At 41.1% G+C, this 18,282-nt stretch overlaps 1 protein-coding gene across 3 annotated transcripts in view; it reads right to left on the minus strand.

Annotated features, from left to right (window-relative positions):
- The window catches only part of KIZ (kizuna centrosomal protein), an 880,037-nt gene that overhangs the window by 555,793 nt on the left and 305,962 nt on the right, over positions 1-18,282 (minus strand). For all 3 annotated transcript variants that reach the window (XM_086927508.1, XM_086927510.1, XM_086927509.1), the window contains exon 7: positions 17,365-17,499. In XM_086927508.1, coding sequence (XP_086783634.1) covers positions 17,365-17,499 — 135 coding nt within the window. The remainder of the gene's footprint in view (positions 1-17,364; positions 17,500-18,282) is intronic.

The raw sequence follows: 18,282 nt of genomic DNA on the forward strand, positions 1-18,282 counted from the left end.
ATATGCCCCAAACAACCTATGAAGCTCTAGCAGTACATGTCCAGAAATGTAATCGATTTCAAAAAACGTTTTTAAACACAACATATAAATCAATTGAATACCTACATTCAAGAGGAAATAACTAAAAACGTCCTTAAGACACATAAAAGTGTTTTTTTGATTGCCCTTGCACCATTTTTGGGTCATTTTTAACATGGCTATGTAACTCCCATAATCAAAATCTAAATTTGCCAAGCACAGATGGGAGCATATTTACAAGAAACTTGCCCCATGGAGAAAGCTCTTCAATTAAAATGTGAAAAATAACATCATAGACACTCAAATGCCTTATAAATATGCCCCAAACAACCTATGAAGCTCTAGCAGTACATACCCAGAAATGTAATCGATTTCAAAAAACGTTTTTAAACACAACATATAAATCAATTGTATACCTACATTCAAGAGGAAATGACTAGAAACGTCCTTAAGACACATGAAAGCGTTTTTTTGATTGCCCTTGCACCATTTTTGGGTCATTTTTAACATGGCTATGTAACTCCCATAATCAAAATCTAAATTTGCCAAGCACAGATGGGAGCATATTTACAAGAAACTTGCCCCATGGAGAAAGCTCTTCAATTAAAATGGGAAAAATAACATCATAGACACTCAAATGCCTTATAAATATGGCCCAAACAACCTATGAAGCTCTAGCAGTACATATCCAGAAATGTATTAGTTTTCAAAAATCGTTTTTAAACACAACATATCTGTTTCAGCTAACATGAGAGACCATGGAATGGGCTCCATGTACAACAATACCTTGCGTTACTGCATGCAAGATTTCTACACAGAATATTCACTTACAATTTCTCAAAGAAACAACATCTATTTGTATATCACTTGAGACAAAGCATCATTTTAAAAACACAGCTTTCTTCATCATTTTCTCCTTAAATCATACTATTCTCTACCTAAATTAAATAAATCTTTTCTCACCTTAGCAAATACTTTTTGAGTTTCAAAACAGTCTCAGAAATACACCAAATTGTCTTCAGCAGAACAAAGAGTATGCACTCCAGAGGCTGCAGCTATAGAAAGCACAGAAATGCTGATATTCATTACACATATCTCTCATATTAGCCAATCATAAGTCTTCCCTCACTTTTTTCAAATCAAAACCCTTCCCCCCTCTACCCTCTCTGCCTTTTTTGCGTAGCAACCACCTCCTGAAAGACCTCTGATGTTTGCAAGTTCACACAACAATGTTTCAATTGAACTCTGAACTCTCAGTGCACCTGCGTATCCAGTGCAATCTTTCATTAAATGTTTTTTCCTTGACCATTCAAATTACATCTTTCAAAGAACACATCCATGCACCCTAACTTTCTGTTTTCAGAAATGGAAATCCACCAATCACTGCTAATGAATCATTAGCACTGAAACTCCACAGTTTTTTTTCTTTACAAACTCCTACTGTTTCAACTGCCCTTTCATTACCACACTTCATCTAACTGCAGCACAACCTTCTCTCACCATGTTTTATGTCTGGATTGTTGGACATAGTTACATCTACTGGGCTCAAAGGTATGCTGAGAACAGAAATTTACCTAACCTCAATTTACAAGATGTGGAAATTAAGTGGTTGGGCCAAAGAGGATTAAAATGTCACCAATTGATACCATTGGTGAAAACCTTTATGCATTTGCCAAAACCTGACCTGTTAATTGTGCACTGTGGAGGTAATGATTTGGGCACTTTGACTGGGGTAGGTCTGGAAATGCTTTTAAAGGACACCTTTGAGCAATTAATGGCACTTTTTCCTCAAACTGCCTTGGTATATTCAAATATATGCCAAAGACAGAAATGGAGGTGGTCCAACCAATTTTGTCCACAAATTGAGAAGTCGAGGAAGCATGTAAACACATCTGTTTCTGCTTACATGAGAGACCATGGAATGGGCTCCATGTACAACAATAACTTGCGTTACTGCATGCAAGATATCTACAGAGGAGATGGAGTTCACTTCTCAGATGAGGGCAACAGAATTTTCATTTTGAATTTAAGACTGTGCATTGGTACCTACTTATAAGTACCTAAATGTACCATAAACCCAAAAGCTCTTCTCAGAGCTACCCTACATCTGATCACTCACAATTATTATTTTACTCCTAACTTTTTTCTCTAAATTTCAACAAACTACGCTCCCCGGAGCGCTACCCGGTACGCGAACCGGAAGCTAACCGCGCAAAATTTCTAAAAAAAATGTTTTTTTTCCGCACATATGGGCCTCCTCAGCCACCCTCAGAAAACCTAGGGGGTCAAGATACTTCTACCGTGCCCCCTTCTACCCATTCTGAACATTATTTGCCCTCCATCTTGTATCTTAATTCGACCGAAACACAAAATGGTGGACTCCCGTAACGCTGCTGGTTCGCGAACCGGGCCGCTTCCCGGGAAGCGGTCCAAAAAAAAAGGTGGGAAAGTAATTTACAGAAATACGACTAGAGACACTCTCACCAAATATAGATTAGCTCATACTACATAACAATCCCTTTCATTTTCACAAATTTGATTGAAATTCCATTTAGCCATTTAGCCTGTAGACCTCTCTAAATACCGTGAGGTAAATTACTTCACAAAACACAACTGAAGTGTTGGAAATGACAACCAATGAAAATGTTACTTTCATTTTCTACTTTTATTACCTGACATTTGATTGGTTATATACCTGAATATATATAAAGGAAGAGAAGGAAACACAGCCATTTTGACTACTACTTCTTGTTGTACATTTCAATTGAATTTTCACTAAACACTTCAACTTCTTTGTAAAGGTAAGTTGTTATTTTTAAAACTGAAGTATATTGTGCACTATAAATTAATATGGTAAACTTTTTCTGATAGTTATATACTATCCCTCTGTAGTAGTTATAGATTTAGATAGACTTCTCTGTTATAGTTATGGATGGAGTTAGGCTTCTCTTGTATAATTATGAATTTACTTACGTTAAATCACATACACTTTTTTATATTCCTACTTCCACTCTGATACTATACACTGCCCAAAGATAAATTCACTGATAAAAACTGCCTATCTAAAATTAATCCCAACAGTGCCCTATCTCTACTAATATATATTTTTTTTATCCAAATTTCAGGCAAAATGGAAGGCGAACAGAAAGTTGAATTTCAAATTGTCCTGGAAGAGAGCAGCCAAGAAATCATTGATATTGAATTTATGGATGAAACTTGGGACCAAGAACTACTGCAATGTGTGCAAGCAGTAGATGACCTCCTTCAAAATGAGGACATTTTACACCCTCAGAGAGGGTCGCCAGTAGGTGTATATATAGTTAGGATTTTTTCCCTATGGGATTTTTGAAAATTCTATGTCTAATAACTTTGGCGTTTGTGGACGGAATTGGCTGAAATTTTCTGGAAAATGGCACATTTTGTTTCTGAGCAGCCCCTGAAAATTGGGGGGGGGGGGGGGGGGGGGGGTCGTCAAGGGGGGGCCGAGAACACGTTTTTCCCATGTTAATTTCCATAGGGCGGTTGGCCTCACTTTTAGCTCGAACGGCTGAATGGATTTGCACGAAACTTGGCAAAATTGTAGGGACTGTTAGCCCGATGTGCCTTTGCTAGGTCTCAATATATGTGCTCCAGTGGATTTTGAGAAATTATATATATATATATATATATATATATATATATATATATATATATATATATATATATAACCTACTGGCGGTCGCCAGTAGGTGTATATATAGTTAGGATTTTTTCCCTTTGGGATTTTTGAAAATTCTATGTCTAATAACTTTGGCGTTTGTGGACGGAATTGGCTTAAATTTTTTGTAGCGACAAATTCACGTACGATGAACCCGAGCTATGTTAGAACCTGCTCTAGACCTGGGAGAGGGTAATGGTGGATATATATATATCCACCATTACCCTCTCCCCGAGCTATGTTAGAACCTGCTCTAGACCTGGGAGAGGGTAATGGTGGATATATATATATATATATACGCGCTCTAGACCTGGGAGAGGGTAATGGTGGATATATATATATATATCCACTATTACCCTCTCCCAGGTCTAGAGCGCGTTCTAACATAGCTCGGGTTCATCATACGTGAATTTGTCGCTACAAAAGGCTCCAGATATTTCTCTTCTACACATACTTATTCACCATGCAGACGCGTTTCGGCAGTCATGCCTTTCTCAATGCAGGTCAAAGACGAGGTGGTGTCTGTTACATATCTTTAAATACACAATAGACAGTTCTCATAGGAGGAAGTCCAGGGTCATAGAAAGAAGACTGCCACAATGTGTAGTACTTATTTACATATAGGCTTGAACACTCTGCATAATCAGAAGTCTATTATGCAACTTTTCTCATTCTGGTTTAAACGTACGAAGTGAAAATAACATGTTCCTCCTTCAATGGATGCAGTACGTAATTTGCACAACAAAACCTTTCTCTCACAGTCCTCCATTAGTACCCAGCCACACAAGAATGTTACCCATCCACAAATGTAACATTTACACCCCTCTTCGTGGCAAGCCCCATACTGTAATTACAAAGTACATAGCCGTGAGCGTTGGTGCAGTGACCTTCACTCAAACCCAAAATAATGCCCTGACTCCCGTCAGCAGATGTACCTTGGCATTTCGGCTGCAGCAGAATCCTTGTGGAGTGACTTTGATTCAACAATACCAGTGCCCCCTTACGCGGTGGAATAGCGCCCACCTCTTGACCCCATTGCTGATTCAATAATGGAGATCAGCCCATCATGCTACCAGGCGTCTTCGGACACTCGGTACACAGTCACCCACCGTACTCCCATTCCCACTGTTGGGGGAGGGGGGGGGGGGGGTTCTGCGGTATGTAGCTCCATACAATACTCCTTTTGCACCAGCGGCCGCAGTGCACCAGACCGAGAGGACGAGTCAGACTCCAGCACCGGCAACTTGAACACAATCTCCACCATTACTTGTTCTCTGATCTAGAGCGGGCTCCGACTCAGGATTCACCATATGCAAATTTGTCACCACAAAACAAGGCTCCAGATACTTCTTTTTTACACACATATTTATTCACCATGCAGACTTATTTCGGCAGTCATGCCTTTCTCAATGCAGGCAAAAGACAAGGTGGTGTCAGTTATATATCTTTAACCACACAATAAACGGTCCTATACCAATAGCATAACAAACAATTCTCTTCCAGAATTTCAGGCCCATGCCACAGGCTGAAGTAGGGGAGTGGAGGGTGCTGAAGCACCCCAAAAACAATCACAGTCTAGTCTCTCGCCACATCACCCAATAGCATTGCATAAATGGAAGGAAGGTCGCTGACGCGCAGCGGGCGCGCGCAGCGAGCACGCCAAAGGCAAACCCGTCTGCGCCCGACACGCGACCAGCGCCAGCCATGCTGCCAGTTGTCAACCAGGTACAACATTTTCAGCAAATACTCTGCATGAATTAAATACCAATAAACATTCTGAACACCATATAGAAGTCAACAAAACCAGAGGCCCGATAACATGCCAAAAAAGTCAGTTACATATACCATTTTATGAGTCTTTCAAAATAAGGGATGAAGTAAATGGAGCTTGTCACCAGGCGTGTGTTAGTGGGGGTTTAATCAATTCACGATCTTTAGGTAGACATCCTTTTGATATTAAAGAACTGATCATGGATAATGAGTTCGACTTCTTATGCATTACTGAATCTTGGCTAAAAGAAGTCTCTAACCCGGACATTGCGGTTGCTCTGCCACCCAACTTTACAATTTGTAGAAAAGACAGAGAGGACAGTAGGGGAGAGGGAGTAGCCATTTTACATAGAGAGACCCTACAATGAAAAACTTTCCCATTACCAGGGCTTAGAGGAGCAGAACACATGGGCTTTTGTTGTGCTATTAATAATTCCTCCTCCTTTTCTAGGGCCTTAATATATCGCCCCCCAGGCAACAGAAAGCCCTTTTTGGACTCGTTAGCGGATGTTCTCAGCGAAGCATTGCTCAGATACTCAAACTCCTCGCTACTTGGAGATGTTAATCTGCATCTGGAATGCAGTGACAGTCCAGGGGTTACATCCTTCCTGGATACGGTCACTTTGCTTGGCATGAAACAAGTGGTCCAGGGACCAACACAGAGCAGGACAAACACTGGATGCTGTCTGTACCAACATCAGCTCACTTCAGACAGGAAAACCTATTCCTCAAGTCTGGTCTGACCACTGTTTCATTCCATTAGCCTTTCCAATCCTTGATAAGGATTGTGTGGCTACGAAGAATAACATAGGGGCACCAAGGAGGAATGGCATCTTTTAGCCACTTCCTTACCATCAATCCCCCAAGACACGGTTCCAATACTTACGGGGGTACCAGGAGAGGTCTCTCACCGGTTCCACAGTTGGATCATGTCTATAGGCGAAGAATTAGCCCAGATTGAGCGTATGGTCAGAGTGAATAAAATGAAAATTCATAACGATCCCTGGTTTTCAAAAGAACTGGAGAGACTTCATCTGCATTGTAAACAGCTAGAACGCAGATGGAGAAAGGGATATGATGTATCCAACTTACTGACCTTTAAAACCTTCAGGAAATGGTACCATTCAGCTATTAAATTAGAAATAAAAGAATATTTCCATAATATAATAACTCTGGCAAAGCATAATCAAAAAGAAATATTTACAATTGTAAAATCCTTCATAGATCCCAAAGGCTTACATGTCCCCCCTCTCAGAAGTTATGCAACCAAATTGCATTATGCTTGGACGAAAAGATCAAGGCCATTCAAATGAACTTTGAGACCCATAATCTCTCGGAGCATATTGAGGGACAGGTGCCAAAACATAGAGAGGGCAGGCCTGGCCTCCAAGCCTTTCAAACTGCCACGCTTTCCCAGACCAAGGAGGCGATACTGGCCTGTAACCCGCGCTCCCATTGGATGCATGCCCCCAATCTAACTAAATCATATCATCGATATTGTGAATCCGGTAATTAACAATATTGTGAATTCTTCACTATCCACTGGTATTGTACCGGACAAATGGAAATTTGCCACAGTGAAGCCACTGAAGAAAAAAACGAATATAGATTCCTCTAACCTCTCTAATTACAGGCCCATATATATCCCTGTTACCAATCCTAGGTAAGATTACAGAGAGAATAGTGTATAAAGAACTCTCTAGTTTCTCAGCGTCAACACAGATTTTCCATCCCCGTCAAGCCGGCTTTCGACCAAAACACTCGATTGAATCAGCGTTACTCGAGATAGCGGACACTCTGAAATTTATAATGGACAACAGCAAGAAGGCAGTCTTGATCCTTTTAGACTTGTCGGCCACATTTGATTCCATCTTGCATCACATCCTGCTAGCCAGATTGAGATCTTGTGGCATTTCTAATTCTGCATTGGCATGGATTACATCCTTCCTGTCAAATAGGAAGCAGGTCATTTCGTTGGGATCTTTCCTCTCACCAGCACGTACCTTTCTACAGGCGTCCCACAGGGAGCTTCGCTTTGTCCACTTTTATTTAACATTTATATGGCCCCTCTTATCTCGTTGATCTCGACTTACGGGATCGATATTACATCTTTTGCTGATAACACTCAGTTGATTCTGTCATTGGATAAGAATTCTACAGATGCCGAAGAAAATTTTAAATCTCGTTTTACCGCGGTCATCAAATGGATAAAAAAACGTATCTCTGCTGTAACACTGACAAGACAGAAATTCTTCATATCGGAAAAAACAACTCCTTCCAACCAAAGGATTGGTGGCCAGATAACACTACAGCCCCCCTATCAACGGTAGAGGTTGTAAAAAATCTAGGAGTTTGGTTCGACTCTTTCCTCTCTTTTAAACCTCATGTCCTGAAGGTAACTGGGACTTGTTTTGGCCTCATACAAACCCAGAGAAAGTTCTTCAATCTGATTCCGCTGGCCACTAGTAAAACAGTGGCTGTGGCCCTCATATTATCGCGGCTGGACTACTGTAATAGTATTCTGGCAGGGATTAATAAAACCACCCTGAGGAGACTACAGGTAGTTCAGCATGCTGCAGCCAGACTGGTCCTAGGACTTCCTCGTAGAGCGTCGGCCTCTGCCGCCTTGAAGACCCTTCACTGGCTCCCAGTTCATAAAAGAAATTTGCTTAATCTACTACTGACGGCTTTCAGAGCATACCGCCATCTGGGCCCAGTACATCTTTCAACAAGATTCAAACCATACACTACTGCAAGAACACTAAGATCTAGCACTACAAGCTTGCTCAGAGTGCCTGGCTTCAAATTAACAACAAGAGGTGCGAAATCAGCCACGTTACTGGGAGCAAAGGTCTGGAATTTCATGCCAAAGAAACTCAGAGTAATTGAACAGGAGGGGCAGTTTAGAAAGGTTTTAAAGACATGGATATTTGTAAAATCTGATGCCTGCTGCCTGGACCTAATATACAACTGATCCTTATCATTTACAGCGCCAGGAGACTCTGTTAGGAGTGAAAGACGTGCTATATAAGCATCACTTTTCATTTAATTTTCATTTCATTTCATGTTGGAGTTCAAAAGAGAATGAGCAATAAACAGGCCTTTATATTTTGTTTTTATTTTATCACATTTGCTGTGTACAGACATAGGTCAAATGTCAGGCTCTATCTTATAGGGAGATGAGTGTTTACTTTTCTTGGTCCAACTGCAAAGTGACAGAGTTTATGTGACAATCTTGCCAGGGATCTGAAAGAAAAGGCTTTAGGGTGTTATTTTTTTTCTAGCACACAACAACATTTAAATTCAAGTAAATTCACTGTACAAATAGTTCAGAATTAGGAATGCACAAATGAAGCACATTTCTGTAACTCTGAAATGTTGTAGAAACAAATATTTTAATATGATCAAAACAAATCAATACACTAGGTGATACAGATTTCCACACATTACTGTTTGTTCGCTGTATAGTTTTTTCAGTAAAACTCCATGTCTGCAAATATAATGGCAATTTCAGCTACACCATGCAAACTCCACTCTACTCCACTTCAAAACACCCGACTCCAAGACTCACCACTCTATGCCACTCCACTGTAAAACACTGTACTCTACTCCATTCATGATATCTATGCCACAACACTCTATGCTCCACTCCACTCCATAACACTCTACTCCACTTTATGCCACTTCACTCTAAGACACTCTCATCCAGTCTATGCCAATTCCCTCCGACACTCCACTTTTCTCCACTCTACACCAGTCTACTCTACTCCCCTCTATGCCACTCACCCATACGTCATTTTACTCCATGACACTCTACTACTCTACTCTACTCTGCACCACTCTACAACACTCCACTCTACTCTACAACAGTCCATCCCACTCCACTCTACAACACTCCACGATACACTACTCTATGACAGTCTACTCAACTATACAACACTCTACAACTCTACGCCTATCCATTCTTCACTACTCGTCTCGATGCCCCTCCAGTCTACAACACTCCACTTTACTCCATGACACTCTACCACTCTCCACACTGTGACACTCAACAACACTCTACTCCACAACACTCTGCTCTATGAAACTCTCCTCCACGCCACTCCACTCCACTTTACACCAGTCCACCCCACTCCACTCTAACACATTTTATATCATCCACTTTAAGCCCTCTACTCCATGCCACTACACACTACTCTACTCCTTGCCACTCCACAACACTTTACGTCACTCCACACCAGTCTACCCTACTCTCCTCTTAGTTACTAACATTTAGCAATGCTGATCAGCAGTCACTGTGGTGTACAACATGGCTAAAAATACATAGGCAAAACCAATATCTCCCGCATTGGGAAAGACCTATTGGCTTTACCAATGCTTGTTTCCCCTGCACGAGGACCCCCTACTCCCCAAGCTAAGAGTGATCCCAGGGACCCCATCCCCAGGGGCCTTACGTGGGTGCTCTGATGGCCACCTGGGACACCCACAAAACAGTATATTGGGGGGCTGCAGAGGGAGCCCCAATATCCTGCAGCACCTCCCATTGTCTGCAAGTACCCATCTTGGATGCCAGTCAGTCAGTCAAACAAGCTTTATTCGACATAGTCATAAAAGCATTACAGATAAAAATGTGTTATATAAAAATAGAATCAGAATTTACACAAAAATTTAAAACACATTTTTTTGAAATTCAAAGTTCATTACAATATAAATTAGAAATCATCATGTTAAAATACATCAAGTATTCAGGTAAAGAGTGCATTATCAAGAGCCTATCCATTTGTATTTTTGTTTCTAATAATCCAGGCCCATCCTAAAAATTTCGCCACAGCTATATATATTACAGGGCTTGGGTTTGTACAGATGATTCTAGCAGCCACAGTTCCACTCCGAGTACCCAGCAGTTTAGCCATGGGTCGTAGCCAAACTCTGCGCGGAGCGGAGTAGGCTGGTCACACAAAGAGTAGATGACTAACTGTTTCTTTTGGATCTAGGCACGATGGGCAAGAGGTACTTCCACCATTAGACCATCTGGATGTGAAAGATCTAACAGGTATACTACCAATTCTCAGTTGGAAATAGAGCTTTCTATCCAGTCGCTTCGTTATGTCGTCCCAGAATGTCTCAAAGCGAGTCTCATCCTTGAACTCCATAAACACCCCCGTTAATGAAAGTGGGGGAATGGTCCTGAAGAGTTTCGAGGATATCATCTCCCAGTACAATCCCTTAATAGCCTTTTTCGAGGGAAATATAGCGTTGGTTGGGTCTTCCCAGACCCAGCTTTCTGAGAACCGCTCTAATTCCAGAGAGCCATTTTATCTGATGAAAGACATCACTTTTGATAATGTCTAGAAGTCCCATGGCGAATATTTTCAGCTCCGGCGTTACCCATATTCGCCTCCAGTATAATACTGGGCGGAGGTTTGCAATAATCTCAATTGGTTTCATGCCAAGGTCCTGAAGAAGAGGGTCCCTGGGGGTACTATGCGGCAACATGGCAAGGTTACGTAGGAACCTATTTTCAGGGTTAGTTAGTTTACTTAGGTTCCCATGACCCCACATCTCAACCCCACAAAGTGCTGCGCTCACAGCCTTTGCATTATAGACCATGATTGCAGGGGCCATCGGTTTTGTCAGGGACCTGGCATGTTCGCGAGACAGTCCCCCTGCGATTTGCCTATGTTTAAGGGTGGCTAAGTCAATCTGCTCATTCCATCGAAGATCATGCTGGATGGTAACACCCAGATATCAAAACGATTTTACTTGCTCCAGGGGTAGGGTATTTATCAGCACCTTCCCTCTAAATTACCTATGTTGGTTAAAAGACATAAATTTGGATTTTAAAACATTAATTTCCAGGCCATGGTCAGTGCAATACGTTTCAAAGATCCCAAGTGTTTTTTTGCAGGCCACTTGGGGTCTTGGAAATAATGAGACAGTCGTCGGCAAACATTAAGATTGGTATTTTGGCGCCTGCTAAGATTGGAGCATCAACGTTTGCCTCCATCAAGATCTTTGCCACATTATTAATGTAGAGGGAGAAGAGGGTAGGCGCTAGCACGTAACCTTGGCGCACTCCTCTCTCTACCGGAAACTGACTTGTGACATGCCCAGGGGAGCCCCATCTTATCTGGGAGTAATTGTGCTCATACAGTTTCATAATCAAGGAAAGAAGAGTGGGAGGCATGCCCATATCATTCAGGACAAACCAAAGGTTTGACTGCGGAACAAGATCAAAAGCTGCCCTCAAATCGATGAAGGCAGCATACAGGCTACCCCCCCCAGTTGAACAACTTTCCAATAGAGCATGGCAAAGTGTAGGACTTGATCGACTGTGCTTGTGCAGGCTCTAAATCCTACTTGGAGGTGGGACAAGATGTTCATCTCACGCTCCCACTCATGGACTTTGTTTAATACCAGTCTGCCATAGATCTTCAGGATGGTGTCTATTAGACTGATCGGGCGATAATTGCCCGGGAGCGATTTGTCGCCCTTTTTGAAAACGGGGATTATTTCCGCCCCTTTCCAGGATTCGGGTATTGAAGAACCACTGGCTATCATGCTTGCCAGTAATAGTATATACTTCCCCCAGAGTTCTCAGTTATTTAGGAAGATGTCAGCCGGGACACCATCTATACCTGGCGCCCTTCCAGGGGTGATAGAGTCCAATGCATGTTGGATATCCATAATAGTAAATGCATCTTCTGCACAAGGGGTATATACAATCCCTTCTCTCTGTTCGGAGGGTAGTTCCAGCCCTTTGGCATATTGAGGCCTAAAATAAGTTACCCAATCATCCTGGGCTACCCAATTTAGGGGTTTTTCTGAGCGGGCTTTGCAACCACATTTCAGCAAGTCCCAAAATTGCTTAGAATTCTTAAAAGAACTAGCCTCCTTCAGCTCCTCCCATTTTTTACATCCCATGCGCGCTTAGATTTTTGGATGATAGTTTTGTAGGCGCTCCTGGCTATGCGAACACTGGCACTGGATCCATTTTTAATTGCCTGCCCTAGATCCTGCCGTGCCTTTCTACATTCTTTGTTATACCACCTAGGAGATTTGTCGGTCATGGTTTGGTTCGGGTTGTTTGGTTTAACAAATAGACCTTTTAGTTGTAAAAAAAAAAAAAAGGATGCATTGAGAGCGGACTATGCTCCTGCCCTGATGGAGCAGCTGTTTTTGTTTGCTTCCTATGGGTGAGATCAATTTGAGTTTCGCTACCCGCAAGAGCACAGGCCGGAAAATAGAAGTCTGCTCCCACCCGCGGAAGCACTTTCATAGCTCCTGGCAGGTGGGAGTAGACAAATTTCCCTGACTTCGTTATTGCGGGCAGGGAAACTACTATGTCCCGGGGGTAAGCTCCTCAGGACACAGTCAGTGAGCCTTCCCCAAGCCTTTTGAGGCTCAGGAAGGGTGACTGCACACTCCCTCCTCCTTTATTTTATTGTTGGTCCGGGACGTGGGGTACCTGGGTCCTTAACAGGCTCAGGCAGGGGGGCGTGCACCCCATCCTATATATGTTCTGCCCCCCCCTGGCCGTGGACTATCAGGATATTGTTGTTTTTTTAACAGTAGCGAGGGAACCTGCCCTTTTTAGAATACTTTTGCTGTAGATTTATTGATCCATCCCAAATTCACTGCAATTTTTTTTTAAGTGTTTTAGGCCCGGGGGTCTTGGGGTTATAGAGGCACAGGGTATCCATACCCAGCCACCTTATGTCTATTCTGGACGTTTTTTCAAGCACTCTGGAAGGAGTCCCAGGTCCTATGATGGTTGCCGCCACATTGTTGGTTTTGGGACCCCTCTCTTTTTCTCGGCTCCCCCTCTAGCAAAATCATCCCAAAGTGTTCCAGAACATTTTTCTAGAAAGTTTTCTAAAGATTCATCAAACTGCGCCAAAGTTATTAGGAAAAGAAAAATATTTTTTTCTATGGAAACACAATCCTTACTAGAAAATAAATATGTATATAGGAGTTTTGCTCCAAGTGCTCCCTTAGTTCCGCACTCGTGGGCGGTTGTGTGGTCCAAGAGGGTGCAGTGTGGTATATCCCACAGCTCCAGATTGAATCCAGCACTCACAAGGGGTACAAGACAAAATTTAAGTTGTCTTCACAAGACGCTCCAACGCGTTTTGGCAAAACTGCCTTTGTCAATGTCGGCCAGCTTTCCGCTTTATTTCTGATTTATATCTCAAGTTCAAATTCATTACGACAACAATCATCGACATAGTTACAGGACTACAAGTTCACATTGTTCGGCTTTAGTTATTTTCTGGCTGCCATTTTGAAATGTATAAAATATTTACAAAGCAATTAATCTTGCCATTCAATTATGTAAAGCTGTCAATATATGATATACCTTATCACATTTGTACATGTATTCAATTATATGATAATTTTATCAATCTTATTGGCAGCTATAACACTCCAGTGAGAGATGATTACATTTAATTTCGTCCTGCATGGGCTACCACTAGTTATGTTCGAATTACAGTTTATTCATCATTATTGCAACATGTCGGACCTGTTCAAATTCAATTCATTGTAGCCAAGCAGTGTCAGTACTGCGGTGTCTCGCTCTTATTTCATAATTTCAGCAGTGATATCAGAGATTTCTAAATCTTATGATAGCTAGAATGATCAGGTGAACAATTCCTCTATTTTGAATGCTGACATTGCTTGGCATAAATTGCAAGTAAATTCATTAAGACCTCTATGGGCCTCTTACACAACAGGCGACCATAGTGATTAAGCCCTGAATGGGCTTTAACTGGAGGAACTATACACTGGACTCCTGTGCACCTCAACCACGTCTTTAGCCTAATTACACTTCTACAGCCTCCCACATCATATTATCAGTTCACTGCTCAATTATGATTTACAGGTGGATTGCTAATTCTTCACTTTTATTCAAACCATTTGGTGCTTTTGTTTGCATATCTAATATATATCTGGATTCCAGTCGTTGAAGCCTCAACTCCCGGTTAACTCCCCTTGTTTATCGTGGGACATGGTCTAGACAAAAGAATTGTAATAGGTTCCTGTTTCTTTTGTGGTACAGCTCGAAATGTCTAACTACTGGGTATGAGCTATCACGATTAACTATAGCTCTCAAATGCTCCATTATCCGCATTTTCGTGGGGTTAAACTTCTCATGTAGAACAGAGTTTGCAGTATATTTCCTGACATGCACCTGCGGACTCCAATAAGTGGGTAGTATCAAGTTACAGGTACATGTCAGGATACTGCAGCATCTGCGTGCCATAGTTAATAATGATCCCACATATCCAGTAGCTTGCCACTTCAAAGTAATACATAACAATGATTTGAGTTGTTTGAGTTATTTTGTGGCAGCTGTCGTCTCCAAACATAGACGGGGAGGTGACCGAGAAAAAGCACTCAGGCAGCTAGAGTCCAAACTGATTTTAGAACTTGTTTCTAAGCGCCCTCATGGGTTAAACAACACAGAGGATCCACATAATTTTTTATAGTCAATCTATCTCTCCTATGGTGCAGATAACATAGGAACAATGGCCCTCTGGTGTTATTTATCTTTGTACCTATTGGTGTGAAAAAATTATGAAATTCTGCAGCAGTGATTTTTTTGTGATGGGGGAACATTTAGAATTGGATTTTATTCATGTCTGGGTATACCCCATCACTAAGGCCCTATATCATGTAAACGTCTTTTTTAACCAAATGATTTGGTTTTTAGTTGGGGATTATTATAAAACTAAGCATTAGCACTTTAATATTGTAAATTGGTTTTAGGGCGCACTTTAGAAAGATTGTGATTAGTTTGTATACAGTGAGATGATGTGGGGTCTCATTATAAAATCATGCATTAAAAAAAATTAGTGGAATAGATACCTAAAGAAATAATATTAAATAGAGGCATTTAAGCAGGAAGCTTAAACGTGGAAATGGAGGATCTGAACAAATAGTGCAATAGCGACAATTTGCACAAATGATAATGAATTTAATATGAAAGGAATTTTTGTATTTTTATTCATATATTTATGTATTTTAACTGACATTTATATTGTATTTAGAACTCCTGGCACTTTACACATGAAACAAGAAAACAAGAAAATCACCAATGTATTTATATGGGGAAAACAAACTTCCTAGGATCTATCACCGTAAAATGAATTAAGAAATGATCTCAACATACATGGACACAGCAGTAACTAAATCAAAATACGACATGGATTTGAAGAAAAAAGATAAAATATCCATGTGAAATAACGAATAAGACAATGTAGGTACTGCAAAAAGAAGAAAGACTCTGTGTCCAATCACGTGGTGTTTGCATTTTCACATATAAAAAAATTGTGTTTCTAGCTTTCAGATTGTGTGACCAATGGCTAGTGTTGCCCGAAACACGTTACCAGGAAGCAAGAATAAAAACTTTATTTTGCCTGCAGTTTCAATGGTTCGTGATTCTTTTCTTGGCAGAAGCAGTGTTGATTGGTGCTGTAAACTGACGAGGGATCTGGGTGATATATATATATATATATATATATTCACACACACAATACATAGGTACACACAAAAAGTCATTTACAAGAATATAGTTACAGAGATACACCTTATAGCCTACCATCCCACGTCCACACTATTCCTCAGTCATTCTCAGAAATACTGACCACAATTTTAAGAAAACCACATGTTTTGAACATATCACCCCTACTAAGATAATCCTTTCACTTGAAGCCTTCTTCCATTTCAAAATAGTCTGGATTTGCCACAAGGGAATCCACCAAAACATGCTTGCCTTTCATGCTGACAAGCTTCCAGCTCACCAGGTGCAAAATAATCAAGTGCTTACAGTCCCAAGCCTACATCTTCTTAGAAAATACTAACCTCATCTGTACACTTCCAGTCTGTAACTTACTCCCTGCTTGACAATTATAACCATACTCTCTGAAAACAGTCTTCTTAATATATATCCAGCACTGCAGTTAAGCAGGTTTGCGACTGTGCCTATTTCTCAAATCACTCAGACTCCTGGGAAACCCTGGAGTAGGATTGTTAGTAACTGCAGCTGACTAATGTAGAAGCCATGTCTGGCCAATCTGAGGAAATCTCTGAAAAGTACATTAATTGTCAATTTCCTAATGTATTGGTGTTCACTACATATACCTAATTACATGCAATTTTACCACTGAGGGCCTGATTTAGATTTTGGCAGAAAGGGTAGTCTCTCCCAAAGTTGACAGAGTACCCTCTTGTTCAAAGCAAACTTCTGCCCGCCTCATAGAGAGCCGGGTGGAACTTTAGTAAGTAGACTACACAGTCTCTGCTGCCTACACACACTACTGACTGTAGGCGGAGTAAGGACTGTCGGGGGTTTGGCCGTGTGTCCATACGCCTTATTTAGAGTGGGTAAACATATGGCCAGTTTTTGCTTTCACATACCACCATACAATATGTGGCAGTTTTTCAAAGCCAAAACCTTTAAACAACTCCACAGAGTGGTCAATGTTTTTTTTATTTTGAAAAACAAAATCCCGCTTTAGTATTTTGTTTTTCACAATAAAACAAAAGTTGAACATTTAAAGTACGGCTCCGACATGTTGAACTTTCAATTTATTGCATTCGGATTGCAATGCATCCGTCACGGCAGTTCCTGGAAATGCAAGAGATGTCTGCTGCTGGGTGGAACACATCTCTAAACTTGGCAGGCGGAGAACCCTCACTGTGGCGGGAGTAAATTATTCAGCCATGGCGACGGTACATACATCCTCCCGCCTAAGTCAAAATCAGGCTACAGGTGAGTTTTTTATAACATTTATATTGGTCAGTAGTAACGTGTAAGGACTGGTTAATGCCATATAAAACAACTCAACAAAAAAAGCAAGTGAAGATCAATTTACCTTACAAGCTCTTTCAGTGTTGCTGGGCTTAACGATGCGCTTTGATACAACTGCAGCCTCGCTGTGCTTGGCTGTTGCACCATATCTTCTACCGATTGCAGCAAATGGAAGAACCCTTCTTCTGAAAAACAAACCCTGTAATGAAAAACATGCAGTTATTATACAACCAGTTATAGCGTATTAACTTAAAATGGTTTTATGGCACATATTATAATTCGTTTTCATAGGGTATGCATCAATGATCTCCCCCGGAAGGGGATTCTTTATATTTTGTTGTTCACCGCCGAGGGGCTGTTATGTTATTTACTTTTCCCAGAGTTAGAATAGAAGTGACTAAAATGATATAATTAATCAAGACCCTTAAGATTTGATATGCACTGATTTAAGTGCGAAAACGTGCTTAATTTTTTAATATTCAACAGTTTAAACACTGCATCTCTGCAAATAACATTTCTGTTACAGTTAAAAAAATATCCCGTATAACACAGTGCTTGCTCTCACACTAGGAGTTTGTCATCAACAAAAAAGCTTCAATGACCTAAGGCTGGATTAGACCCTTTTTCGAATCATGCAATAAGGTGTATACTAACTTTGTGCTGCTTCAGTACATGACACAGACTATATTATTATTATTGTTAATAATAATCAAGACGGGTAGAGCTATCGGCTGCAACGTTGGTTGATGTGTTAGGCTCAGTATTACACTTTCAAGTAAGTTACAGTTTTTAAATAAAGTACAAACGGGGGCTGAGCGTCATGGAAGATGGCCGTTGCCTTCTCTGGTGCACCTTCACCATCTGAGCCACCCAGCCTCTCCCAAGGCCCAAACTGGCTAAGGGTCACCTTTCCAATGATCATAGGCAGAGAAGAACAGACACGCTGCTTTTATTGCCCTCGAAGACCACAGGTGGCTCCGCA

Source organism: Lissotriton vulgaris, chromosome 6 (assembly GCF_964263255.1).
Source record: "Lissotriton vulgaris chromosome 6, aLisVul1.2, whole genome shotgun sequence".
In the NCBI taxonomy this organism is placed as follows: Eukaryota; Metazoa; Chordata; class Amphibia; order Caudata; family Salamandridae; genus Lissotriton; species Lissotriton vulgaris.